Source organism: Mirounga angustirostris, unplaced genomic scaffold (assembly GCF_029215605.1).
Source record: "Mirounga angustirostris isolate CCGP_5_RB_7025 unplaced genomic scaffold, mMirAng1.0.hap1 SCAF_6, whole genome shotgun sequence".
Taxonomy (NCBI): Eukaryota; Metazoa; Chordata; class Mammalia; order Carnivora; family Phocidae; genus Mirounga; species Mirounga angustirostris.
The window spans coordinates 23,795,172-23,822,912 of NW_026991714.1; the positions used below are offsets into that span (position 1 = coordinate 23,795,172).

The 27,741-nt window shown below is 35.5% G+C and overlaps 1 protein-coding gene across 1 annotated transcript in view; it reads right to left on the minus strand.

Annotated features, from left to right (window-relative positions):
* KCNT2 (potassium sodium-activated channel subfamily T member 2) overlaps positions 1-27,312 on the minus strand; it is a 224,905-nt gene extending 197,593 nt beyond the window's left edge. Inside the window, exons 1-5 of the mRNA XM_045876372.3 lie at positions 27,295-27,312; positions 26,747-26,806; positions 16,596-16,670; positions 14,996-15,079; positions 6,056-6,150 (exon numbers count right to left, since the gene is read on the minus strand). Coding sequence (XP_045732328.3) covers positions 6,056-6,150; positions 14,996-15,079; positions 16,596-16,670; positions 26,747-26,806; positions 27,295-27,312 — 332 coding nt within the window. The remainder of the gene's footprint in view (positions 1-6,055; positions 6,151-14,995; positions 15,080-16,595; positions 16,671-26,746; positions 26,807-27,294) is intronic.
* Between the last annotated feature and the right edge of the window lie 429 nt (positions 27,313-27,741).

The following is a 27,741-nucleotide window of genomic DNA, read 5'->3' on the forward strand; positions in this document are numbered from 1 at the left end:
ATTTTGTGTTAAATTTTGTTGTCTCTTTTTACATTCCTTAATTTTTGTGACTGTTCTGTTTGTTTTCAAAAAGTATGCATATTCATTCTGAATATTTAAACCATAGAAGAAAGTATGCGGAAGACAGCTGAAAACATGATACACAATTCTATATCTATAAATAATCACTTGAATATATTCCCACCTCTGCAGATATACAGAAAGAGAGATGGACGAACAGGTAAATGGAGGAAGTAATTTAAACAGATAATAATCATGAATATATCATAATTTTATCTAAATGTATTGTATATGTGTTTGCTAAAATTTAAAAAGAGAAACAAGGATTAGAAACTTGCTGAGTTTGAGGCAATTTATTATTCACACAAAAGAGATAGCAATGGCTAAAGTATTCTTCTATCTTAATCAAAAAAATCTAGGGCGCCTGGGTGGCTCAGATGGTTAAGCATCTGCCTTCGGCTCAGGTCATGATCCCATGTCCTGGGATCGAGTCCCACATCATGCTCTCTGCTCCTTGGGAGCCTGCTTCTCCCTCTGCCTCTCTCTCTCTCTGTCTCTCATGAATAAATAAATAAAATCTTTAAAAAAAAAATCTAAAAAGTAAGAGTTTGTCATCCTAATGTCTTACTAAACTATAATTCTACTTCAAATAGTAATTTAAAAATTCACAATAATAGAAATGAGAAAATAAACATAATTCTTTTATTTTTTTAGTTTATTATTACTGCTAATGACTTCTAGAACATCATACAAATAATATTACAGTGGTTAAGCATGTGGCCTCTGGCACCAATTTGCCTACGCCCAGATCTGAGCTCTGCTTCTTAATAGTATAGACCTATGATAATCTAAGGTTTATCTTTTTACTTGACCTTTCTGTGCCTCTGTTTATCTGTAACATGAGAATTGCTGTGGCATGACTACTTTGGCTTTCTCTCACCCCTTCACCCCACCTTCTAATTGAAAACCTCCCTTGGCTAGGTACCTATATCATAGAAATTAAAAATAGTGTCTCTGCCTCTGCCTGGATAAGCCTTCAACTGCACTTCTGATAAAACTCAGTGTGAAGATGGGGTTTCCCAGAGAAAGATCCAAGGTGTTGTTATTGCATAAACCACAGATTCTCATAGACTATATATTTTTCCTTTTCCTTTATCCTTTTTTTTCTTATTCTTATTAAGTACGTACTTAATAATATGTAGGTAGCATACTTTCTAAGTTCTTGTATGTCTGAAAATAACTATACATTACCCTCATAACTCGATGGTTTAAATTCTAACTGCCTAACATCTGGCTTCCCACTTACACAAAATTTAGTTGGGACAAAGAGTTTTCTATATGTTCTAGTGTAATACAAATCTGAGGGCTGTTTCCAGATCTTCAGACAAACACACTTTCTGTCATTCATTTGTAATAAAGCAAAACAAATGTGACCAAACAAAACTAGTAACCAAATACCATGATGGTGATAACATCATGAGATCATGGTCTAATACTTCCTCCAAATTTCAGTTCTTACTTTTCACTGTCCACTTCCTGTCACACGGCTATTTGCCTTAAGAGTTAAATCAGTAAACAGAGTTTAAGGACTTCGGCATTGAGCATTAAAGTAAGTGTTAATCAAAGATGCACAAGAAAATCCCAAATACTTTTTGAATTAAGCATGTTAATAATTTTAACTAGGTCATGTGTTTAAACAATAAATGGATTTATTTTCTCCTGAAATGAGAATGAGGAGGTAAACTGAATTTCTTACATTGGACTAAAACATGAAATATCCATTTACATAATACAGATCTTGATGTTATAGCTCCATGAAATAATTCAAAAATACCTAAACATACATATTCAAATAAAAAATTAAAGTTTGAAACAAAGTAGGCGCAAAATAAGCCTACTAGTGTAAAATTAGAAACACCAAATGTATTACAAATTAGAGTACTTATTATTGGTTAGAATATGTTGATAATTAAGCTAAAGTCATGCGCTTAATTCCCGATGTACCAGTTTCCTCTGCTTTGTTACAGAAACACAGGCTGAATCACAATTCCCAGCTGTCTTGGAAGTGTGCATTATTGATCAAGAGGGGTACACAGCGGACGTGGGGAAAGATTAGTCCAAATTCCATTACAATAACAGGAAAAACAATTCTGAGCACATTCCCTACAGAGAGTGGGTCAGCAGCTTAATGTTATCTCAGTTTGGCATGTGTCTCTTGTAGACAGATGCTTAATGATAGTTCTTTGTAATGTTAATAATGATGAAAAGAAGATACATTTTCAAACTATATAGCAGCTTTCCAAAACAGGTAATTTTAAGATTGTGAGATTCATGAACAACACATCCAGTTCATCAAATATTAGCTCCTGAATCTTTGGGGGCTTAAATTGTATGTATTAAAAATTCTGATTTGGAAAAGCACTGTCAGTCTTGCTCTATGACATAATGTAACCACAATTAAGTCTAATCCCACAACAATGTAAAAAAATTATATATATGTCTGTATATTTGTATAGTGTAAAGCACCAAAGGTATCAGAGAGAGGGGAAATGCTACCATTACTTTGAACTTAGTGAAGCTAACTAGAGGAAATAAATATTAGAAATATGTAGACAGTACAAAAAACCTGAATACATTACAATGGAGGAAAATGTTTTCTCATATTTCCCATTAAATATATTTTCAGGCATCTCAGTTCACTTTTATATTATTATTAAGTTACTATGCTTAGATATTTTAGAGCAAATTAGTTTTTGTGCAGTCACATAATTTAATCCTCTTATATACAGAGGACATTTGAGGCAGAAAAAAACCCCGAAATTTTTGGAGTGTTCATACCAAGTGTCATATCTTCTGATAGACATTGTATAAACATATCTAATTTAGTCTTCATCAAAAAAAAGTACAACAAAAATTTTATAGGGTGATTAATGTTATCCTCATTTAATAATGTGGCAAATAGAGCTAGGTAAATTCGGTGAGTTGCCACGGGCTCCAAACTAGCATAGCCCTGAGTTTTAAACAAATGATAGGCGGGCGCCTGGGTGGCTGAGTTGGTTAAGCGACTGCCTTCGGCTCAGGTCATGATCCTGGAGTCCCAGGATCCAGTCCCTGGATCGAGTCCCACATCGGGCTCCCTGCTCGGCAGGGAGTCTGCTTCTCCCTCTGACCCTCCCCCCTCTCATGTGCTCTCTCTCATTCTCTCTCTCAAATAAATAAATAAAATCTTAAAAAAAATGATATGCATTTGGACTTTTATGACTTATCAGTGCCAAAGATTGCTTATTGTTCAACAGTATCCAGTTTTTCTGTTTTCCATGATAGTACAATATTCAGCTGGGTATACTGTTTCGCAGCTAGACCAGATTTCTGTAGACTCCCTTTCAGCTATGTGTGGATATATGACCAAATTCTGGCCTATTTTATGCATGTAATTTCTGGGTTGTGCCTTATCTTCTTCCTTCCTACAGGCTGGAGTTAGAATATAATGGCAAGAGTTGAGTAGCCATCTTGAGCCACGTTATGGAAACTATGTTTTGGGAATGGCAGAAAACAAGTTATAAGGAAATTTAGTCTCCAGCAATATTAAGTTGATATAACCTTCTTGGACAGACTATTTAAACATTTCCATTTGTTTAAGTTGCTGAACCTTTATGTATATTTGTATTTTACAGTGTGTGTGGTGTAACTCTTTGCTAAAACAGCTGTGTGTTATAACTAATATAACATTGTTTATATTTTTCTTGTAGATAACTACACTTTTGATGGTGAATTAAAAAAAAGACTTATTCTACCCTAAGATGATGGTCATAAATTATGAAAACATTTTGCTTGGTGTGCTAGAGAAAAATACACAAAGAAATCAAACTTCAGTTTCTCCATTCTAGATATTATAATTCAAAAACATATTAATGTAAATGTATTAATGAAAATGTATTGATGCACATGTGATTAAAAACAGTAACATTGTACATTTAAAATGTATGTGATTAAAACCAATAACACGCGGGCACCTGAGTGGCTCAGTCGGTTGAGCATCTGCCTTTGGCTCAGGTCATGATCCCAGGGTCCTGGGATTGAGCTTTGTATCAGGCTCCCTGCTCAGCGGGGAACCTGCTTCGCCCTCTCCCGCTCCCCCTATTTGTGTGCTCTATCAAATAAATAAATAAAATCTTTAAAAAAATAAATAAAATAAAATAAAACCGATAACACACAAGAACAACAACAAAAGCAACTCCAACTGCAGATAAAATAAAAAGTGAAGCACAAATAATTTAAATGATAAATAAACTGCATAATGGCAATTTCATATACATCATGAAAACCCATTATCTAGCACTACTGCATCCCTTGGCATAAGAAAGTGGCAAAATCTGTCTAGTTGCTTCTTTTGAAAATAAAAACTACTGAAGAAATAGACAAATGGGCAGAAAGTAAGAGCAAATGGAGAGCCCACCCTACGTGATTCACTGTAATGAGGATGCCTCCAAAACTAAAGTGAACTAAGTATTATCATATAAAAATAACTTGTCCTTATTTCATCATTAATATTTCTTTTTTTTTAAAGATTTTATTTATTTCTTTGAGAGAGAGAGAGCATGAGCAGGGAAAAGGGCAGAGGGAGAAGCAGACTCCCCACTGAGCAAGGAGCCCAACAAGGGGCCCGATCCCAGGACCCCAGGTAATGACCTGAGTCGAAGGCAGATGCTTAAATGACTGAGCCATCCAGGTGCCCCTCAACATTAATATTTCAATTACTTCTTTACTAAATATACTTTAACAGACTCTAATAATATTTTAAAAATCATTCATTTCACTCTTTGTAATTTTCCAGCATTTGAAATACTAGCAAGTACAGGGGTATACAAGAGATTTTAATTTGGAGTATTTTTCTAAAAATAAAATGAAAAAACTCCTAAACTATTCATATAATATCATTATCTTAAAATTAAGAATGTTTAGTGACTTTAGAAGGGAAGTCATTACTTTTAATATTTTATATTTAGGCAGCTAGGTGTTTACTAGGTGAACAATAAAAAAAATTTGTGAGCAGTAAAAAAGATTTAAATGATAAGATGGCTTTGTGTCAATTTTAGAGAGATATTTTATATTTAAAGGCATTTAATATCTTAAAATACATTTATTTTTTAAGATATAAAGTATGTAATAAAACCTATTTTCAATACACTTAATAGAGATATTAACTACAAACTACTGACACAAAGTAGTTGCTATACCTACATATCTCAACCTATGTTTATATATATCTATCTATAGCTCTATTTATATCTAATTCAGTTGTTCTAGTATATGGGGCATTCTTCTTATTTTGTACTCCCTAATTAACTTTTTCTCTTTCTTGATAGGTCAAATCCAGGACAGAGCACAATTACACATAATATCTAAGACTCCTGCAAAACAGATATATTATTCTACTTCATTTTTTGATTTTTCACATTTTTTCCTCCTCTTAAGGATCTACGTGAATCCATATGTGCAGGGCAACATTTCCCACTGGATTACTTTATAACCATCAAAGTGAGACTTTCCAGAAGAAATAACTGTTTTCTATAATAAAGCAAAGTACCAAGTCCTGCGTTGCTTTGCCAGGAGATCTGCCCTTGCTTTCTGCCTGACTGCACAGTAAAACATCATGGAGAGAAGGCATGGGCAGAGACAGTGATGGGCAATGACAGTTTTCTCAACAGTATTTCTGCTCTGAAGATTGTAGAAATATAAGGGCACCTCCATGTCAGCAGTTTGAAAGAAAATTTCTTGTTTGACAACTGTGGCATGCAGTACAAATTCTTGTGATTTGGTTGTTTACAACACTTGGGAAAATGCCAAAGTTGCAGTAAATATCAATACCAAATGATAGATGCACCTTCTTGTTTTTTCTGTAAGACTGAAGGAGAGATTTTACTTTTATTCCTATAGGTGATCCCTTACATTTATAGTGAGTATTTCTCTATTTTAGCCAACTCAATTAAAATAATGTATATTTAGAAACTATAATCAAATGAAACAATAAAAATAATGATATGTACAATCTTACCAGGTGAAGATAAGGCATAGTAATGTAGATATTAAAATCAAAACTTGATTAAACATTGCAGATTGTGTACGCTGAATGGCTCTGTGCAGATCATTCTAAAATAAAACCAAAAAGCATATTTTAATTTTGAAAATACTACATATCAATGAGTTTCACTACATTTATTACTGTGTATTATATTTCAACTATCTTGTGCACACTCGATGCATATACTTTAAATGGATATAGCAACATATTTCTATTTTTGCCTAGGTCTAAATATACTTTACCTTAGCATTCATATTACAAAAATGACACTATGGGGGACCACCAAAGCCCGAAATTTCAGTTTACTCCCCCTTATCAACATTTATAGAGATGTTGCACTGATTCCCAAAAAGCTCTCCACAGTAAGCAATGTCTATAATGGAAAATTCTAATTTTAAGAGTAATAGCTAGGTCAAGCTACAATCATATCTCATTCTCTGAATCAGGAAAAATGACATGAAATATGCCAGGCAATCTATCATGAACAGAAAAAACTAAACAGCCAATGAACAAAATTTTTTAAGTTTAATTTCATTAATATAAAGATAAAGGTGAATTAAAGATATAATTTCTATCTTTCCAATTGAAAAATGTTAAAAAATAATAATATCCAATATTGTTTAAAATGCAAAAAAGTGAGCACTCACAAATGATTGATATTGCCCATGCAATTTGTTATAAAATTTCTTGAAGGTGATTTGGTAACACAAGTCAAAGCCATGTCCTTTTTATTTCATGCATTCATTAATTAATTTAATGAGTACGTACTCAATAACATAACTTCTAAAAACTGACCACATGAAAATCATCAGAGATAAAAATTAATATTTATGTTAATTTTTATTACAAAATTACAATACTTATATGAAATAAGGAATGTTCATTACTACTAAAATATGCAATACAAAATGGTTAAACAAAGTCATCAAAACTATACAATAGATTTAGATGCAGCTATTAAAAATGATTAGAAGACATATGAAATTGAGCACTACAAAAACAAAATTCAAATTATAACATTGAACATACAATGTAATTTCATATATGATATGTGTGCATTCTTTTCAGAGAAAATATTATAAGAATATAAGTTATGACTAGTATTTAGTCTGTGGTACATTCATAGGTTTTCATTATTTATAGTTTTCTTTTCATCTCAAATATTTTATAATAAACTTTTAACTGTCTTGAAGTCAGTGTTGCATGAAATAAATCACTTCACCAATATTAAATCTCAACAAGCCACTATTTTCTCTTCCTCTACCATATATTTAACCAAACTGTTAAGAAAACAAAAATCTAAGTTGATTAGAAGTTCACCTCTCATCCCTTACTTTCTTTTTGATAGAGGTGTTAATGAGCAGAAAAATAAATAAACATTTCTCCAATCAGTGAAAGGAGAAGTAAAATATAGAAACACAATGGAAAATGAATCCTAAATTAATATTGCAAAGCAGTACTTTCACTCTCAGTGATTGACTAATGATTCCTCCCTTGGTTAGGTTATTTTTTTCCACCAACTAATAACACAAATTAGTGAAAAGAGGGTTATTTTTTCCCGGCGTATTTTTTTCTTTTGCAATTTAGGCAATCCATATTTAATGAAATAGTATTTTGGGGGGGAATAGTGAAGACAGCCCAACATTTCATCAAATCATCCCACAGGTCATACTCCCCTATCATTTGGACATGCATTTTCATGAGATTCCAGTGGTTATTTAAAATAAATGTTTAGAAACATTCATTTGGTTGTGAATACTCAAATGCTATCCAAATATACCTTTGGCTAAACTTTTTGTGTTCCATTTCTATTCAAAAACATTTAAAAGGAAAACAAGTTTGCTTCCAAGCAAATTTAATTTCAATGTAGTAAAATTAACAGTATTGAGCCCTTACTACATTTATGCCAGATACAATATTTTATACACACACACAAACACATCTATATGTTATACATGTATGTAATTTCATTTAATTTTTATAACAAGTCTGTAGGGTAACTACTTTAGTTCTCTTCTGAAGACAAGTAACCAAAGCTATTGGTAGCTCTGGCTTGGTGATATTTAGAAAATCTGGGAGGAGGGGCACCTGGGTGGCTCAGTCAGCTAAGCATCTGCTTTTGGCTCAGGTCATGATACCAGATTCCTGGGATCGAGCCCTCACTCAGTGGGGATCCTGCTTCTCCATCTCCCTCAGTCCCCCAGCTTGTGCTCTCTCTCACTCTATCTCAAATAAATAAATAAAATCTTTAAAAAAAAGTCTGGGAGGAGAGGAAAAGATGGTGGAGGAGTAGCAGACCCTATTCCAACTGGTCCCCAGAATTGAGCTGGATATCTACCAGACCACTCTGAACATCCACAAAACCAGCCTGAGTTGTAAGAACATATATCTGGATCTCCACAAACAGAATATCGCAGGCGGTTGGTTTCCAGGTATGAAGTGCAGAACTGTGATTCCACAGGCACATATCTGAAGATAAACAGGAGGGGGAGAGAGCCGTGGGGATCCTACACCACCGGTAAGCAATAGCCTCCCATGCTGGGGACAGGGCACAGACTAGCAGACCAGTAGCGGCGGGGAAAGGAGTTTAGGGCAGCCCCCCAGACAGAAGCCCAGAGCATCAGGGCTCCACATGCAAACTGGGGGCAGCTGGTGGTTTTAGAAGCACAAAGGACAGAGACGTGCCCCAACCTGGAGGCGAGGACTAGGAGCCCTGCTGAGGGGTGTACAACCCAGGATACTGCACTTTATAGCAGCACAGACAGAAACGGAGATAGTGTGGCCTGGAGAGCTCACTGAAGAACAGACTGCAATCTCTCTGTTCTGAGGCAGAGGGTTGAAAATGATCACTTATGCTCTGACTCTCGGAAGAGATGCAGAAAGCTGCCAGGGAAAGCTGCCAGAGAATAAAAGCCCCAAAAACTGGTTTTCACTGAGCCCATCCCCCCCCACATGGGGCAGGGCAACTTTACCCAAACAGGGTTGCCTGAGTAACAGCATGGCAGGTCCCTCCCCTAGAAGACAGGCTGGGAGAACAAGAGGCAAACAACCCTAAGGTCCCTATAAAACAGGTGCATCTGGCTTGGGTTGTGGTCAATAATTTGGACTCTGTACATTCCCTCAACCACCCCTCAACAGAATGACTAGGAGGAGGAAGCCCCAAAATAGGAAAGACTCGGAGACTGTGACTTCTGCCACGGATTTACAAATGGATATAGATATAACCAAGATGTTGGAAATGGAATTCAGGGTAACAGTTATGAAGACAATAGCTAGAATGGAGAAATCGATTAATGGCAACATAGAGTCTCTAAGGGCAGAAATGAAAACTGAAGTGGCAGAACTTAAAAATGCTATCAATGAGATCCAATCTAAACTAGATAATCTAACAGCTAGGGTAAGAGAGACAGAAGAATGAATTAATGATCTAGAAGACCAATTGATAGAAAAGAAGAATAAAGAGGAGGCCATGGAGAAACAACTCAAAATCCATAACAAAATCAGAGAAATAAGTGACACCACGAAACATTACAATGTCAGAATTATTGTGATATCTAAGAGGGTGGAGAGAGAGAGAGGACTAGAAGATATATTTGAGCAAACTGTAGCTGAGACTTTCCTAATCTGGGGAATGAAGCAAACATTCGTGTCTTAGAGGCAGAGAGGACTCCTCCCAAGATAAGGAAAACAGGCCACTGCCCCGGCATGTAATAGTAAAACTCAAATCTTAGAACCAAGGAAACCATCTTAAGGGCAGCTAGGGAGAAGAGATTCCTTACGTACAGAGGGAGGAACATCAGACCTATCCACAGAGACATGGCAAGCCAGAAAGGGCTGGCAAGACATATTCAGGGTACTAAATGAGAAGAACATGCAGCCAAGAATACTTTATTCATCAAGGCTGTCATTTAGAATGGATGGAGAGATCCAGAGCTTCCAAGACCAGCAGAAACTGAAAGAATATGTGACCACTAAGCCGGCCCTGCAAGAAATATTAAGGGGGTTCTATAAAAGGAGAAAGACCTCACGAGTGATATAGAACAGAAATTTACAGAGATAATCTATAGAAACAAGGACTTCACAGGCAACATGATGACAATAAAATCATATCTTTCAATAATCACTCTCAACGTGAATAGCCAAAATGCTCCCATAAAACAGCACAGGGTTGCAAATTTGATAAAAAGACAGGACCCATCTATATGCTGTCTACAAGAGATTCATTTTGAACCTAAAGATACATCCAGACTGAAAGTGAAGGGATGGAGATCCATCTTCTATGCCAGCAGACCTCAAAAGAAAGCTGGGGTAGCAATTCTCATATCAGACAAATTAGATTTTAAGCTGAAGAATGTAGTTAGAGACACAGAAGGACACTATACCATTCTTAAAGGCTCTATCCAACCAGAAGATCTAACAATTGTAAGTACCTATGCCCCGAACATGGGAGCAGCCATCTACATAAGCCAACTGTTAACCAAAATAAAGAGTCATATTGATAATAATACGATAATTGTCAGAGATTTCAATACTCCACTCTTAGCAATAGACAGATCATCTAAGCAGAAAATCAACAAAGAAACAAGAGTTTTGAAAGACACACTGGACCTGATGGACCTCATAGATATATACAGAACATTCCACCCCAAAACAACAGAATACTCATTCTTCTTGAGCACACACAGAACTTTCTCCAGAATAGACCACATACTGGGTCACAAATCAGGTCTCAAATGATACGAAAAGATTGAGAATATTCCTTGCATATTCTCAGACCATATGCTTTAAAACTGGAACTCAATCACAAGAAAAAATTTGGAAGAAATTAAAACACTTGGAAGCTGAAGACCACTCTGCTCAAGAATGTTTGGGTCAGGGCGCCTGGGTGCCTCAGTCGGTTAAGCGACTGCCTTCGGCTCAGGTCATGATCCCAGGGTCCTGGGATCGAGTCCCACATCCGGCTCCCTACTCTGCGGGGAGCCTGCTTCTCCCTCTCCCACTCCCCTTGCTTGTGTTCCCTCTCTCGCTGTGTCTCTCTCTGTCAAATAAATAAAATCTTAAAAAAAAAAAAAAAGAATGTTTGGGTCAACCAAGAAATCAAAGAAGAACTTAAAACAATTCATGGAAACCAATGAGAATGAAAACACATTGGTACAAAACCTATGGGATACTGCAAAGACTGTCCTAAGGGGGAAATACATAGCCATCCAAGCCTCACTCAAAAAAATAGAAAAATCCTGAATTCACCAACTAACTATGCACCTTAAAGAACCAGAGCAAAAGCAACAAATGATACCTAAGCCATGCATTAGAAGAGAAATACTTAAGATTAGAGCAGAGATCAAAGAATTAGAAACCAGAAAACACAGTAGAGCAGATCAACAAAACTAGAAGCTGGTTCTTTGAAAGAATCAATAAGATCAATAAACCACTGGCCAGAATTATCCAAAAGAAAAGAGAAAAGACCCAAATTAATAAAATTATGAATGAAAGGGGAGAGATCACGACCAACACCAAGGAAATAGAAACAATTATTAGAAATTATTATCAACAACTATATGCCAATAAATTAAGTAACCTGGAAGAAATAGATGCCTTCCTGGAAACCTATAAACTACCAAGACTGAAACAGGAAGAAATTGAAAACCTGAATAGACTAATAACCAATAATGAGATTGAAGCAGTGATCAAAAACCTCCCAAAAAAACAAGAATCCAGGGCCTGATGGATTCCCTGAGGAATTCTACCAAACATTCAAAGAAGAAATAATACCTATTCTCCTGAAGCTGTTTCAAAAAATAGAAACAGAAGGAAAGCTTCCAGACTCATACTATGAGGCCAACATTATCTTGATCCCCAAACCAGGCCAAGACCCCATCAAAAAGGAGAATTTCAGATCGATATCCCTGATGAATATGGATGGCAAAATTCTCAACAAAATCCTAGCTAATAGGATCCAACAGACATTAAAAAGATCATCCACCATGACCAAGTGGGATTTATCCCTGGGATGCAAGGGTGGTTCAACATTTGCAAATCAATCGATGTGATAGAACACATTAATAAGAGGAGAGAGAAGAACCATACGGTCCTCTCAATTGATGCAGAAAAAGCATTTGACAAAATACAGCATCCTTTCCTGATTAAAACTCTCCAGAGTATAGGGATAGAGGGAACATTCCTCAAGTTCATAAAATCCATCTATGAAAAACCCACAGTGAATATCACCCTCAATGGGGAAAAGATGAGAGCCTTTCCCTTAAGATCAGGAAGACATCAAGGATGCCCACTCTCACCACTATTGTTCAACATAGTACTAGAAGTCCTAGCAACAGCAATCAGACAACAAAAGAAATAAAAGGTATTCAAATTGGCAAAGAAGTCAAACTCTCTCTTTTCGCAGATGACATGATACTTTATGTGGAAAACCCAGACTCCAACCCCAAATTACTAGAACTCATATAGCAATTCAGTAATGTGGCAGGATACAAAATCAATGCACAGAAATCAGTTGCTTTCTTATACACTAACAATGTAACTGTAGAAAGAGAAATTAGAGAATTGATTCCATTTACAATAGCACCAAAAACCATAAGATACCTTGGAATAAACTTAACCAAAGAGGTAAAGGATCTATACTCTAGGAACTACAGAACACTCATGAAAGAAGTTGAAGAAGACACAAAAAGATGGAAAAATATTCCATGCTCATGGATTGGAATAAACACTGTTAAAATGTCCATGCTACCCAGAGCAACCTATAGCTTCAATGCGATCCCGATCAAAATTCCAATGACATTTTTCAAAGTGCTGGAACAAACAATCCCAAAATTTGTATGGAATCAGAAAAGACCCCGAATCACTGAGGAAATGTTGAAAAAGAAAAACAAAGCTGGGGGCATCACGTTGCCTGATTTCAAGCTATATTACAAAGCAGTGATCACCAAGACAGCATGATACTGGCACAAAAACAGACATATAGACCAATGAAACAGAATAGAGAGCCCAGATATGGACCCTCAAATCTATGGTCAAATAATCTTTGACAAAGCAGGAAAAAATATGCAATGGAAAAAAGCCAGTCTCTTCAATAACCGGTGCGGGGAAAATTGGACAGCTATATACAGAAGAATGAAACTCGACCATTCTCTAACACCATACACAAAGATAAACTCAAAATGGATGAAAGACCTCAATATGAAACAGGAATCCATCAAAATCCTAGAGGAGAAGGTAGGCAGTAACCTCTTCGACATCAGCCACAGCAACTTCTTTCAAGATACATCTCCAAAGTCTAGTGAAGCAAAAGCAAAAATGAACTTTTGGGACTTCAGGACTTCATCAAGATAAAAAGCTTCTGCACAGCAAAGGAAACAGTCAACAAAACAAAGAGGCAACCCACAGAATGGGAGAAGATATTTGCAAATGACACTACAGACAAAGCGCTGATTTCCAAGATCTATAAAGAACTTCTCAAACTCAACACCCAAAAAACAAATAATCAAGTCAAAAAATGGGGAGAAGACATGAACAGACACTTCTCCAAAGAAGACATACAAATGGCTAACAGACACATGAAAAAATGTTCATCATCATTTGCCATCAGGGAAATTCAAATCAAAACCACATTGAGATACCATCTTACACCAGTTAGAATGGCAAAAATTGACAAGACAAGAAACAACAAATGTTGGAGAGGTTGTGGAGAAAGGGGAACCCTCTTATACTGTTGGTGGGAATGCAAGTTGGTACAGCCACTTTGGAAAACAGTGTGGATGTGCCTCAAAAAATTAAAAATAGACCTACCCTATGACCCAGCAATTGCACTACTGGGTATTTACCCCAAAGACACAGATGTAGTGAAAAGAAGGGCCATATGCAACCCAATATTCATAGCAGCAATGTCCGCAATAGTCAAACTGTGGAAAGAGCCGAGATGCCCTTCAACAGATGAATGGATAAAGAAGATGTGGTCCATATATACAATGGAATATTACTCAACCATCAGAAAGGATGAATACCCAACTTTTACATCAACATGGATGGGACTGGAGTAGATTATGCTAAGTAAAATACACCAAGCAGAGAAAGTCAATTATCATATGGTTTCACTTACTTGTGGAACATAAGGAATAGCATGGAGGACATTAGAAGAAGGAAGGGAAAAATGAAGGGGGGGAATCGGAGGTGGAGATGAACCATGAGACTATGGACTCCAAGAAACAAATGAGGGTTTCAGAGGGGATGGGGGTGGGGGGATGGGTTAGCCCAGTGGTGGGTATTAAGGAGGGCATGTACTGCATGGAGCACTGGGTGTTATACGAAAAGAATGAATCGTGGATCACTACATCAAAAACTAATGATGTATTGTATGGTGACTAACATAACATAATAAAATTAAATTTAATTTAATTTTAAAAAAAGAAAATCTGAACTATCTTTTTTTACCAGGTCATAGGGCCTTAGAAAGGTGGTGACTTGACAATAAGGGCCAAATTAATTTAGCCCAGAAAGTTTTCATTCTGAATTAGGATGCAAGCAGACTTAAGGTCTATTAACGTCAATATTAATATTGACATCGCTTTGACAGTATTTTACCAAAACTCTTCCATTATTACAAATATTTAAATGAAACTATTTATTGGGATACTAAATTAATTTAAAAGAAATTTATTAATTTAAAATAAAATAAATTTATCTCTTTTAAAAATGAACCATTCAGAAATTTATTTATACCTAAATAAATCACAATAGTATGAGTTTATATTTCATGGGTGAAAGAAAAATGAGGAAGTACAAGACTAAGACCTCAAATCATCTTCTCTCTGTGTTTAATATAAGCACTGAAAGTATGTAAGAAATAATGGAAGGTTGAAAATACTTTGTATTGGCACTTCATTCTTTCATACTTACAATCATATTTTCCAAGGCATGTTTGGCAAGCCAACAGTTTAGAAAGACGGGGACAAATAGATTCCTTAAGGAAGGCCAAAAGATCTGAAAAACAAACCAAAACTAAACTTTTATCTCAAAGCAAAAATCATATCCAGCAGATTAACATGTAAAACAAAAAAAAAAGTTAATAAAGACAATTTTTAATACATGTGACAAATACTTTAAACTCATTAATGAAATGCAAGGAGAAGATCCAATCTTTTCATTCATTGTTCTAATTCTTACTTAGGAAAAACTTCTTTGGGAAATTATTGTAGAAGCAGAAAGGAAAAAATGAGCTCCTGCTAATGTCACCTATAACTATGGTAATTCTATCATTAATTCTTTCAGTGTAACGGTTTATAATAGAGATCACCTCTTTCTTCCCTACAACTGGAGGGGGAACATAGGAATAAGGAGAGAAGGCTTTCCCTTTTCACAACATTACCACTTACTCTCTTCAGATTCAAACATTTTAAGTGACACTGGGAACCATATTCAATTGGATTATATGTAGTTAGCCTGTCATTTAATCTAGTTCCAGTCGTTCCTGTAGATAAATCATTCAAATTAAAATAATTGTCAGAAGTAAGCAACCACTTGAGATAATATTTGCTTATTTCCATAATTTTCCAAATAAAATTCAAATGAAGTGTTAGAAAGCATATCCCCAACAGACATTTTTATAAATCTATGAGATAGAGATTAAAACCTAATTTTGCAATGGCAAAGTGCTTGTTACATATTTATGGGGCTGCAATTGAGCAGGATCATTGTAAAATTGGTATTCCACAGTACCTTGATAAAAAAACAAATTGCTAATTATCTGGCTGTTGGCAACTTTCTTATTAATGGGAGAATCAGACTTAGTAAATATTGTGTTTAAGCTAGAAATAAATATATGCTCAGTATGAGAAACCTTTATCAATACTTGGTTTCTATTTTTTTTCATTTGAGTATAGGTGACACACAATGTTCTATGAGTTTTAGGGTACAACTTAGTGATTTCACAAGTTTATACATTATGCTATGTTATCCACAAGGGTAGTACCACCTGTCCTATGATATCACTACTATATCATTAATTGTATTCCTTATGCTATGCCTTTTATTCCCATGACATTCATTCCATAACTGGAAGCCTGTATCCCTTCCCTTTCACCCAGTTTGCCCAACCCCCCACTCTCTCCCCTCTGGCAACCGTCAGTTCTCTGTATTTATAGGTCTGATTCTGCTTTTTGTTAGTTTCTATTTTTTTTAATTTCACAATATACACAAGAAATGGAGTGATTAATTTCTACTCTGTCTAGATAATATCAACACCTATTCACATGGCACATCTAGAGCATATATGTCTAAAAAAGTATTTTATTTTGCTATTGCACTAAATCTCACTAGTTTTCATTTAATTCCATAATCTAGTTATCCAACTGATTTTACTCTTTATTTTTAATACCATGATCCTTACCGAAGCCTAAAATCATTTATTGGAGCTAGTATAGTATTTATTAGTATTTAGATTTAAAGACTTAAGTCTAATGACAAAATTAGTTATTTTAAAGATGCTTTTAGGACTTACTGAGATAATGAAGGGAACCGCATTAATTATTTCCAAGATGAAGGGTATTCGTAAAATCTGTTCCCAGATGTTTCCCTTCCAAGAAAGAATAAATAAAAATGAAAGTCAATTATACTGAATCCCATTAAAGGGGGAAAAAGACAGCACTCAGAATTTCTCTAGCAAGGATGCTTACATTAACCGAATACCAAATCATTATATAAAAATGTAGCAATGACTTTTAAAGATTATTTTTCTAAATGTAATTGTACTCCCTCAATATTTTGGTAAGTTTAAGTAAAGCAAACATTTATAGTAAGTCTTGAATATTGTACACAACACATTTTGATCATATAATATTTCATGGAAGAAAAGTTACAAGTAAAGATACACATATTAAAGAAGCTGCAGAATCAGTAAAAAAGTGATTCAATCTTAATTTTTTTACTATATGAGTTATATTCACAAAAACTGTAAAGGATATTAAATAGCTTATAAATACATACACTTGTTAATGTTCATTAGTATTAACATTGTTTTTATGTTAAAACTTAAAGGGCTTTTTCGAGCATCTAGATTCTAATCTCCCAACCCACATAGTACAACAGTATTTATCAAAATTGGTGACATAATTTTTGTGTCCTAGTGCAAAATGAAAATTCCGGGCTTCCTATTAACAAATTATTAACAATTTCCAGAAGGTGAGAGAAGAATATTAAAATAAGCACAGGCCCTTCTAAATGTATAGCCTTGTGCAAATGCATACAACACAACCATGACGCTGCCCCAATATAAACAGGTTAATCACTGACACTTTCTTAAATGGTGTCCAATGGGGGGAAAAAAAAACTCAGGACTTCCTAAAGCAGCTTATTCTTCTATGAAGAGATCGCCATATCAGAAAGGTAATTTGAAATCTGGGTCCCTGTATTTTCCAATTATTTTATAACAGTGGTTTCAAAGTTAGGAGCCTTTCTTAATATTTCCTTGAGGTCCCAAAGGCTTAAAACATCACAGTAATATAAGATACTACCACATCACAAAGCAAGGTTCTATACTGGCTAATGTCCATGTACTCAAATATTAAGTAACAAGTTTTACTGTATTTCATTCATCACCATCTCCAGGTTGTACAGAAAGTGGTAGGGGGAGCAGGTAGAAAAAAAATGGAAGCAAAGAGAAGGCCTCCATACAGGGATGTTAGTGGCGCTTGGGTGCTTCTCTCATCACTTCAGGCTAAGTGAGAAGGGATCAAGAGAACCACTTGGGGAGCTTGGCTCACATGTAGAGGCTATATTTGGCTCATGCCCAAAACATCTAAACATGAAGAGACAACAGTGCAACAAGAACAGAGGGTTGAAATGAGAGCAAGCCACAATGATGCCAATTCTAAGACAAAGGTACTTGTTTTCTGGGAACGAGACATAGACTCTAAAGAATAAAATTTATGGCCATTTTAAAGGAGTTTACACTCAGGATGGCTGTGTGCCTGAAGGGGAAACAAGAACTCAACAAATGGTGGACCTCAGAGTGTCAGGGCTTGGGTCAGAGCCCTAGTGGCCAGTCAGGGGCACTGAGGCATCCAAGGAGCTTCAGTCAAAAGCCTGCAGAAGACCGCAAAAGCCCTACTTGTATTTGCCACGCAGAACAAACCAACACCAGACCACACTTGTGCTATCAGGCACCTTCATCCCAAAGGCTGACTTCACCTCACTCCCTGTGCCTCCTCAGCCCCGAAGGGACCAGAATCAGCAGCATCAAGTAAGAGAGGAAGTGGGAATAACAGATAACCTCACAATGATTCCCCGTCTCATGCAGGTCTGAGCTGAGGAGAAGCTGAAGTATTAAAGTGGATGAAAATTTTAAATGTTTATATATATTGAGCATAGTTTCCTAAATACTAAACTGAAATTTGCCTTGTGATTGGAGAGACTACAAAAGTTCTGGGACCTTTACAACATATCATCTGATCAGCATGGATCAAGAGGATGTGTGCATTTGGAAAAGTGTTGGGGAAATAAAATCTTTAAAAAAAATAGGGTTGGAAAAAAAAAAAGAAGAAGAAGGTAGCGGGAGGGGAAGAATGAAGCAGGGGAAATCGGAGGGGTAGACGAACCATGAGAGACAATGGACTCTGAAAAACTAACAGGGTTCTAGAGGGGAGGGGGGTGGGAGGATGGGTTAGCCTGATGGTGGGTATTGAGGAGGGCACATTCTGCATGGAGCACTGGGTGTTATGCACAAACAATGAATCATGGAACACTTCATCTAAAACTAATGATGTAATGTATGGGGATTAACATAAGAATAAAAAAAAAAGGGTTGGGGGACTAAAGGCCTTTCCTACTTGCACTGAGTCAAGCTTGTTCGATAAAGCAGTTGTAACTGATTGTGTGTGTGTGCGTGCGTGTGTGCATGTGCAAGTTAATATTCCCATTTCATTCACCAGTTTTTTTACATGACTCAGTTTCCAGAAGGCTTAACATTTGGCTTATTCTGTCCTTGGTGTGTTTTTACTGGTGACTGTACCTCTCTCTTTGGTGTCAATGATTGTTCCTAGGAAAGAGACTGATGTGACCAGCCAGAGAAGGAACAATCTAGAAACAGTTACCACTGATGATATGGCAGGATATCTCTATTAATGCAGAGCAAGATTAATATTAGTTTTCTTTGCTGTGAGACACTGGACAAATTTAATTCATAGTAAACAAAAACATCATATATCTCTGATGACTCTCTTCATTTCCATTTGTAATACATCAACTTTATTTCATGATTTTTTTCTCAAACAATTAAAAGAGTCTCATAACTGGTATCTGACTTAATTTGGTTAATTTCTGATTTATCTTCTATAATAAAGCAAAAAAGTTCTTTCCAAAATGCCATTGCCAACATAATGACATCCAAACTACTCTTCAGATTATATGAAGGCTCATAATCTGGACTCTGGTTACTGGTTTGGTTTGTACCTACTATACTTCTGTTTCCATCTTGAATTCAGCCACAGATTCATCCATACTGAATTTTATACAGTTCTCTGAGCAGGCTATTTCATACTTTTATAACTTTGCTCACACTTCTCCCGCTGCTTGGAACACCCCACTCCCCATGCCTTCACCACTAATCTCCTGGACAAGTGTTTATAATGTTTTATAGACCTGCTTGTTTCTATGCCTGTTAGGGCTCAAGAAGTATGTTAATGAGTAAATTAGGGGCGCCTGGATGGCTCAGTTGGTTAAGCGTCTGCCTTCAGCTCAGGTCATGATCCCAGGGTCCTGGGATCGCCCGGTGTCGGGCTCCCTGCTCAGTGGGCAGCCTGCTTCTCCCTCTGCCTCTGCCTGCCATTCCCCCTGCTTGTGCTCTCTCTCTCTCTCCCTCTCTCAAATAAATAAATAAAATCTTAAAAAAAATAATGAGTAAATTAAACTTCCAAATATTTTATACATACTTTCCCCCTTCTTGGTATAATTATTTTGTTTTTGAACTTAAGTATTTACATTTTTCTATTGAATCCAAATGGAAACACTTAAAAGAATTTTATTGTTTTAAGCCTATCTGAATATGGTTACATATAAGTTGTTTCACTTGTAACCACAGAGTTCAAGTAGAAAGTTTCTGCAGGAAAGCATTTTAGGAGTACTTGGCTACATACCCATCTCAGGTAATTTCATCTATGTTCCAACTTCAACTTATCATCAATAATAAACCAATGACTTCCAATGCTGTATCTCTAGTCCAGATCAGTATTGCATCTCTGAGATTCTGTTTCATCTCCAGTACCTAATGCATTGCTTCACGCAAATGCCTCAAAGGCACCTTGTGTGGATTATGTCAAAAAGTATAATTTATGATTTTTGCCTGGTTGGTTCCCCAGCAACACAAACCAAAAATCCTGGAGAAACTATTCACATCTTCCTTCTACCAGATACCTAAGGATAACTGGTCAATAAGATCTCCTAATTCATGGGATCCCTGGGTGGCTCAGTTGGTTAAGCATCTGCCTTAGGCTCAAGTCATGATCCCTGGCTCCTGGGTTGGAGCCCCGTGTTGGGCTCCCTGCTCAGTGGGGAGTCTGCTTGTCCCTCTTCCTCTCCCCCTTCCCTGACTTGTGCACGTGCTCTCTCTTTCTCAAATAAGATCTTTAAAAAAAAAATCTTCTGAATCATAAATAGATCTTGAGTTTCCCTCCTTCTCATTCTACCTCATTCCCACTCTTTGACCTGGTTGAGGCTCCTAGCTGGTCTCCTTCCCTTCATTCTTGCCCCATTCCAATTCACCTACCATATCATCTGGATTTTTTTTTTTTCTAAAGGTACACCTAATGTGCCAATCCCCTGAAAATGAATAAACTTCCCACTGAGGGCTAATTTTCATTATCTAAAATTATACAATGAGGCAATATACTCATTGCTAAAAATAAATGAATATCTTCTTACTGTATTCATTACATTTGATTCTAAGATCTCAGGTTGTCTCCTGAACTTAAAGATACATTAATAAATATCTCCCCTAAAATTAGCTAATGAAAAATAAACATAGAAAGTATTCATAAGTTCCACTGAGTGTTAGGGAGTAACTATGAGCCTACATTATATAAATCTACATGATAAAAACAATTATCATGAGGAAAACAGCATGTACCCATAGAAGGCATTATAGAGAAGCATAAAATAAAATCCAAAGTGCCCTTCAAAATTATGTTAAATACTTATTTCATTTCATCTTATTTTCACAAAGGAGATAAAAGGCATGGCTTTTTCCAAAAGGGTATTTATTTATTTATTTATTCATTCATTCATTCATTCATTCATTCATTCTTCATTAAGCTCCATGCCCAAAGTGGGGCTTGAATTCATGATTCTGAGATTAAAAGTCACATATTCTATCGACTGAGTCAGCCAGGCACCCCCAACAGGTAACTTCCGAAAGAAAAAGAAATTTCTGGGGTGGTGGCTCAGTGGGTTGGCTCAGTTGGTTGGGTCCCTGCCTTTGGCTCAGGTCATGATCCCAGGGTCCTGCGATGGATCCCCATGCCAGGCTCCCTGCTCAGCGTTTCTGCCTCTATTGCTCCCCCTGGTTGTGCTTTCTCACTCTCTCTGTCAAATAAATAAAATCTTAAAAAAAAGAAATTTTTTAGGTAGCTTTATCTGTTCTGAGTGTGTAGAACTACGTTTCTCTTACAGAATTCAATAAAGTATAAATAAATTAATCCAACCATTTTACAACATTTGTTATGGACATAACTTTCCTTAATCAATAAAAATGCAGGAAAATGGGTAACTTTCTAAAATGTATCAGGCTTTTATTTTTATCATAAAGAAAAATGGAAGTTTATAACTGTACAATTATGTATGTACCTCTAAAATGCACTTAAAAATTATAAGATGTATGGTAATATTGTTGTTAGACTAAGATGTACCCTGGGACTTTTTAAAAACACTTTCTTCTTCAATATTAAAAATACCTGTATGTAAATATGTAACTAAAAAGGCTGATAACTTATTTTCTTTAGTGAATTTAAAATAGTTTAGTATCCCTAAGGCAGTCTTATTTTGTATAGCTAAATGTAAACTGAACAATAATTAGATTCACCATTTCCATGGCTTCGTAAGCAGAATCACCAGTATTGGAACACCTAGGTGGCTCAGTCCATTAAGCTACTGACTTGATTTCCGCTGGCTTGGGTCACGACCTCAGGGTCATGGGGTTCTGTGCGGAGTCTGCTTGTCCCTCTCCCTCCCCCTCTGCCCCTAGTCCTGCTCTCACTCACAATCTCTCTCTAAAATAAAATCTTAGGAAAAAAAAAAAAAAAAGAAACACCAGGATCTAGGAGTGTCTAGGAGTCCTAGTCAAATCCTTTGTTCTTTGCCAGAAAGGAGCCCATCATGGTGTTAAAATTTCAAAACTGTTGCTTTTTATAAAGTGATTATAGAAAAAAGAACTGTAGATTTAACAGAAGCCTTCTAGGTATGTTGGATTTTTGTTTGCAGAATTTTGGAAATTATGCTGGAGTTTGTTTTCGTTTCCTTTTGATTTAATGAATGTGTGTGTATAAATAGAGTTCTATTTTGAAAGCAGTTGATAAAGACATAGAGGGTATTTATGGTAACAGAAGAATAAGAACTTTACTGCTGGGCGATCCCATGGTTGTTCTGCCAAGTAGCTATAAACATGAATGGAATGATGATTTAAGTACAGACCTGCACTTCTGTAGGATAGAGGACTAAATAAGTTGATGTCAGGGATTTTTAAATCATTATCTGCTAACCTCAACATGCACTTTATAGAGTTTTTGCTTATTTAGGTTTTATTCATCAGTCTTTGTTTTTCAAAACCTGCAGTCTCCACAATAGTTTAAGCTGTTTAGTTAAGGATGAAGTCATCACACTTATTTTAGAATGTTTAATTTCAAGAATTATAAAGTGCTTATAGAATACTGTATTAAATTTGTTTTTAAATATTGTATATATATGTATATAATACATACAAATATGCACATTATCTGTACATATATGTAAACAACTATAAATATTGATTTGCTATTATGTTGATAGTTCAGAACTTAACATATCAAAGAACAATATTAGGAATATATACAGTTGCTAATGCAATATCCATTTCTGCTTACCTCTCTATAATTTTTCTTAAAAATCTAATTTGAAAAAAAAAAATCTAATTTGAGAGGAGGAGCTCATTTGAGTTCCTGCTATCCAAATTTGCCTTAATTATAGGCCATAAAAAGTTATCAATTATTTAATTTATTCATTCCAAATATTTTATCCAGCAGTCTATTGGAGTGGGTCAAAAGAGTCCATGAGTTTGACTGAATTTATGAGAGGAAAAAGAAGGTAATTACCAGAAACCTATCCTTCCAATGTCACATAATTCCGTTATATCCTTTGTTTCCTTTGAAACACAAACTCAACTACCATCTATCTCTCCTCCATCTAAGCCATTAATGTTTATGAAGGTCAGAATGGAAATATTATATATCATCTAGCTCTTATAATGCTACTAGGTCTCATAATGCTTTGCTCTCATTTTATAAATGGCAGGAAGTAATTAATTACAAATGTCAATATCATATGATTACAAGAAAATTTTCTTGAATCTGTGTTTTTTAAATGATTTTTAAATTAGGGCTAAGAGTTCCACTAAGCACCAAAGTTAATTTCATATTACTTTTTGGCTAGAATTTAAAGCAAATACACTCAAAAATGCAGATTAATATTTTGACCTCTTAAATATCTATACACACTCTTGTACTAGTGGAAGAGATTTAATTATTTACCAAAAACACCCACGTGCCTAATTTTTTAGCATGTCATTTTGTTTTTATTACTTTCAACTTTCATCACCTACTTGAATACTAAGTAACTTAGAAGATAAAATCTTGGATATTAATTCACTTGATTATTATTTCGCTCTTCTAGGTATCCAAAATCTAGATTTGTCAATCTATATACATTAATTGAGCACCTATTTCAATGAAGAGATAAACTCATAAATCATTAAAAGATCTTCCTCAACATATTAGTCTATACTGTTCATCACTGAGTGAGTACTTCCTAGGTAATATAAGGATGAGTGACTACCTACATGTAAGGTCTTTCAACTTCTCTTCTCTAGCTTCAAAATATTCTTTCATGCACAATTTTCCATCTTCTATGCTCTCAGAAAAGAATGGAATGTATCCAAAGCAAATCAGTAGACCTCAGGTTCCTACTCCAACTTATTATTTTGTATAAAACTTGCTTCATCTATCATTTTTCTTAGTCCCCTCTACCTACTTTCTGCAAAGGATGCAAATTTTTTTCCATCATTGGTTAATCTTCTCTGCCTCATTAGACCACTTCTAGGGTAGTGACCCTACCCCAGTCAATCAACATTCTTCATTTAACACTTTTACTCCCAATTGTACACCACTGAAATTGGTTTCTTACAAGTGAATAGCAAATGATCTCCTAAACTGTAAATTCAATAGCCTCTTCTCAAGCTCCTTAATAAACTTGTAGTTCCAACCCTTTCAGCCTTTCAGATAACACATCTCTTCCTTAGAATTTCTAACATCCTATTTTTTTCTCACAAATATTAAATCAACCCATCTATATTTTTTGGAAAGCCCACATTCTTTTCTTTCTATACTTTCTAATTCATCAATCTCACCTCATTAGATATTAGCATTATTTTCTTCAGATGGAGTTAAGGAGATTTTTTTTTTAATAAACCCAGCGGAAAAGGTGAGTTTGTAAAGATTTCTTGCTCTAAATTTAGGATTAAAAGTAGTCTAAGAAATGTTATCTTCAAAACCCTATGTCTGGGGTGCCTGGGTAGCTCAGTCATTAAGCGTCTGCCTTCAGCTCAGGTCATAGTCCCAGGGTCCTGGGATCAAGCCCCACATCGGGCTCTCTGTTCAGCGGGAAGCCTGCTTCTCCCTCTCCCACTCCCCTGCTTGTGTTCCCTCTCTCTCTGTGTCTCTCTCTGTCAAATAAATAAATAAAATCTTAAAAAAAAAAAAACCCTATGTCTTAAAAAGTGAGAAAGAAGTTGATATGCTAAATAAGAGTTCCCCAAAAACATAACCTTGAGTACACTTGTTGATATAGTAAATGCCGACAACATAAACTGAAGGTTAGTGATGGATATGATAGCCATTCCAAAGTCTTTCTACCCTTCTTTTCTATGTCTCTGTCTTCTCTGATTACTCTGTCTTTCTTCCAACAACCACAATATAAGCATCTCCATCAAATGGGCCTTAGCTTCTCCCTTGGCTATTATCCCATACTTAATAGACTTGCATGCTTCCTCCACCATCTCTGTGAAAATGACCTCCACATCTTAAATCTCTCTTCCCTGCATGTTCCAGATTCTCATTTTTAGTTGTCCACATGTCATGTCTACCTATCTATCCATAAGCACCTCAAATTCATTATTTCCAAATCCATTTCCATTATTCTATCTATCCTGACCCCAATCTGATTTTTTCTTGATATAATGTTTCTTAGTTTTACTGCCATGTTCCCAGTCATGTGAATTTAGAAAATGTTGAAGTGATATTTGCCTTTGCCTTTTCCTCAACTTTCTCAACAAATCAGGTGATGATTTCTTTAGTTTCTACCTTTATATTTCATCTTGTGTCAACTCTGTCTATTCCATTCACCCAGCCAAAAACTCACTCCCAGTTTTCCTTTCGGTAATTGTGTCTTAATTTAGCACATGGCTCTCAGTATGATGTCTCTCTGACCTGTGCTGCACAGATGTTCTGAACTAATACTAAAACTTAATTACAATTATAGAACTCTCATGTTCAACATCCTCCATCAAATTCCCATTATATGTTGCTATACAAGGCCCTCACAATACTGTGCCAAATTTTCCCAACCAATATTTTTTCAGATGCCCCCCAAAATTCTGCCCAAACTTAAATATTTATTATTCTTCCAATTTTATATGCACATGACTTTTTTTATGCCTTTGTTAATTCTATAAATCCCTAGTGTCTTATCTTTTCATCTTTCCTTATTGAAATCACTGATTCAAGGACTCTGCTCTGCTTAAATCAGTCAAGTATTTTCATCCTATGATATGACATCTCTCTACCCCCATGGGACATGATTTGCACCTCACTGGAAGTACCTACTGTTCTGTTTTGTATTATTATTTTCTGCATAATTTTCTCTTCCTTATCCCCCTTTCTAGATGGAAACTCATTGAGAAAAGAACAATGCACAGTATGGGGCTCTTCATCAAATACAGACTCAATAAATATTTGTTAAATTGTGTTAGCCAGACAAAGTCTCACCAAAGATTAAATAATCCATTAAAATAATTCCTAACAGATATGTTTTTGCTCCCTCAATGTTTTTTGTACAGATCAGGAAAAGAGGTTAAGAACAATTAAAAGCAAGATCATTCCATTTGCTTGCCTCACATAAGCATGTATATAATAGGTAAGTTAACCCACAGGAATTAGTGAAATATTTTTAAGCCACCCAGGCAAACATTACTATACAACTACAGATTTTTATCACATACCACAGAGGCCCAAAATAATTAAAGAAGTTTAAGAAGGACTTGCTTTACCCCAGAGTATAAATTATAAATAGAGGAATACTGGGTTAATGCTAGTAATGTGTTCTGTCAGCCAAAAACTTCTAATTAAAATAACTTACCTTATAACTGAGATAACCAAGTAGTATTGTTTCAAATAAACTTATCAATGCCACTGAAACCTGAAAAAAAATTGTACCTCAATGAGAAAATGCAACAGAATTTTAAAAATATATTCATGATTATAAAACTATTAACTTTATGTACATATATGTGTCTATGTATGTATATATTTGTATAATATACAGATATACATATAAGGAGGTATTATGTGGCACTGTAACCTCTCTATACAGGTGGCAGTTTGTTCTACAAGTTAGTTTTATATTTCTAATACTCCTTAATAAATATTTTTTATTATCTCAAATATAAATGTGGGATTAGAATAGTCAGACTGGCTGGAGTTTATATGATATGTAGAGAATGTTCTTTTGTGTATGTTCCTAATATGCACAATCACACATAGCTGCCCCAGCACAAATACTACCCTCTCCCAACAACAGCTCCACCACCTCTAGAACATCTACCAAAGACAGCAGTTCCTTTCAGAAAATAAAAGAATGGAAGCTTCGAGTTGAGAGATACATTCTCTCTCTCACCTGCCTCAAACAAAATGAAACAGCAACATCCTTAACACTAAACAAAATAGTCCAGGTCAACACTTCCAGATACTTTGAGATTTTATTTGAATGGACTTCATAAACAATTCCTCTTTCACAGCTGGAAGAGCATGTCCTAGACAAGCTTCCACTTTCTCTACATTTGCTAATATATATACAATTTCTGCTGCTGAACTACCAAAAAGCTATGATTGCAACAGAAAAGGTAACTAGAAAAAATATCCAAATTATTTTGTATTAAGTACTCTCAGCACTTTGGGGTAGGTGAATAGAAGCAAAATAAGCAAGCATAAACAAGAAATGACTCTATAGATAACAAATATATTTGTTTACAGATTTTGAGACTTAAGACAATCGCATAAGAAAGGCAGATACCCTGGAATTTTAAATTTTAACTCCTGTTGGAATGAAAACTTTGACTCAAGTGAATATTAAAA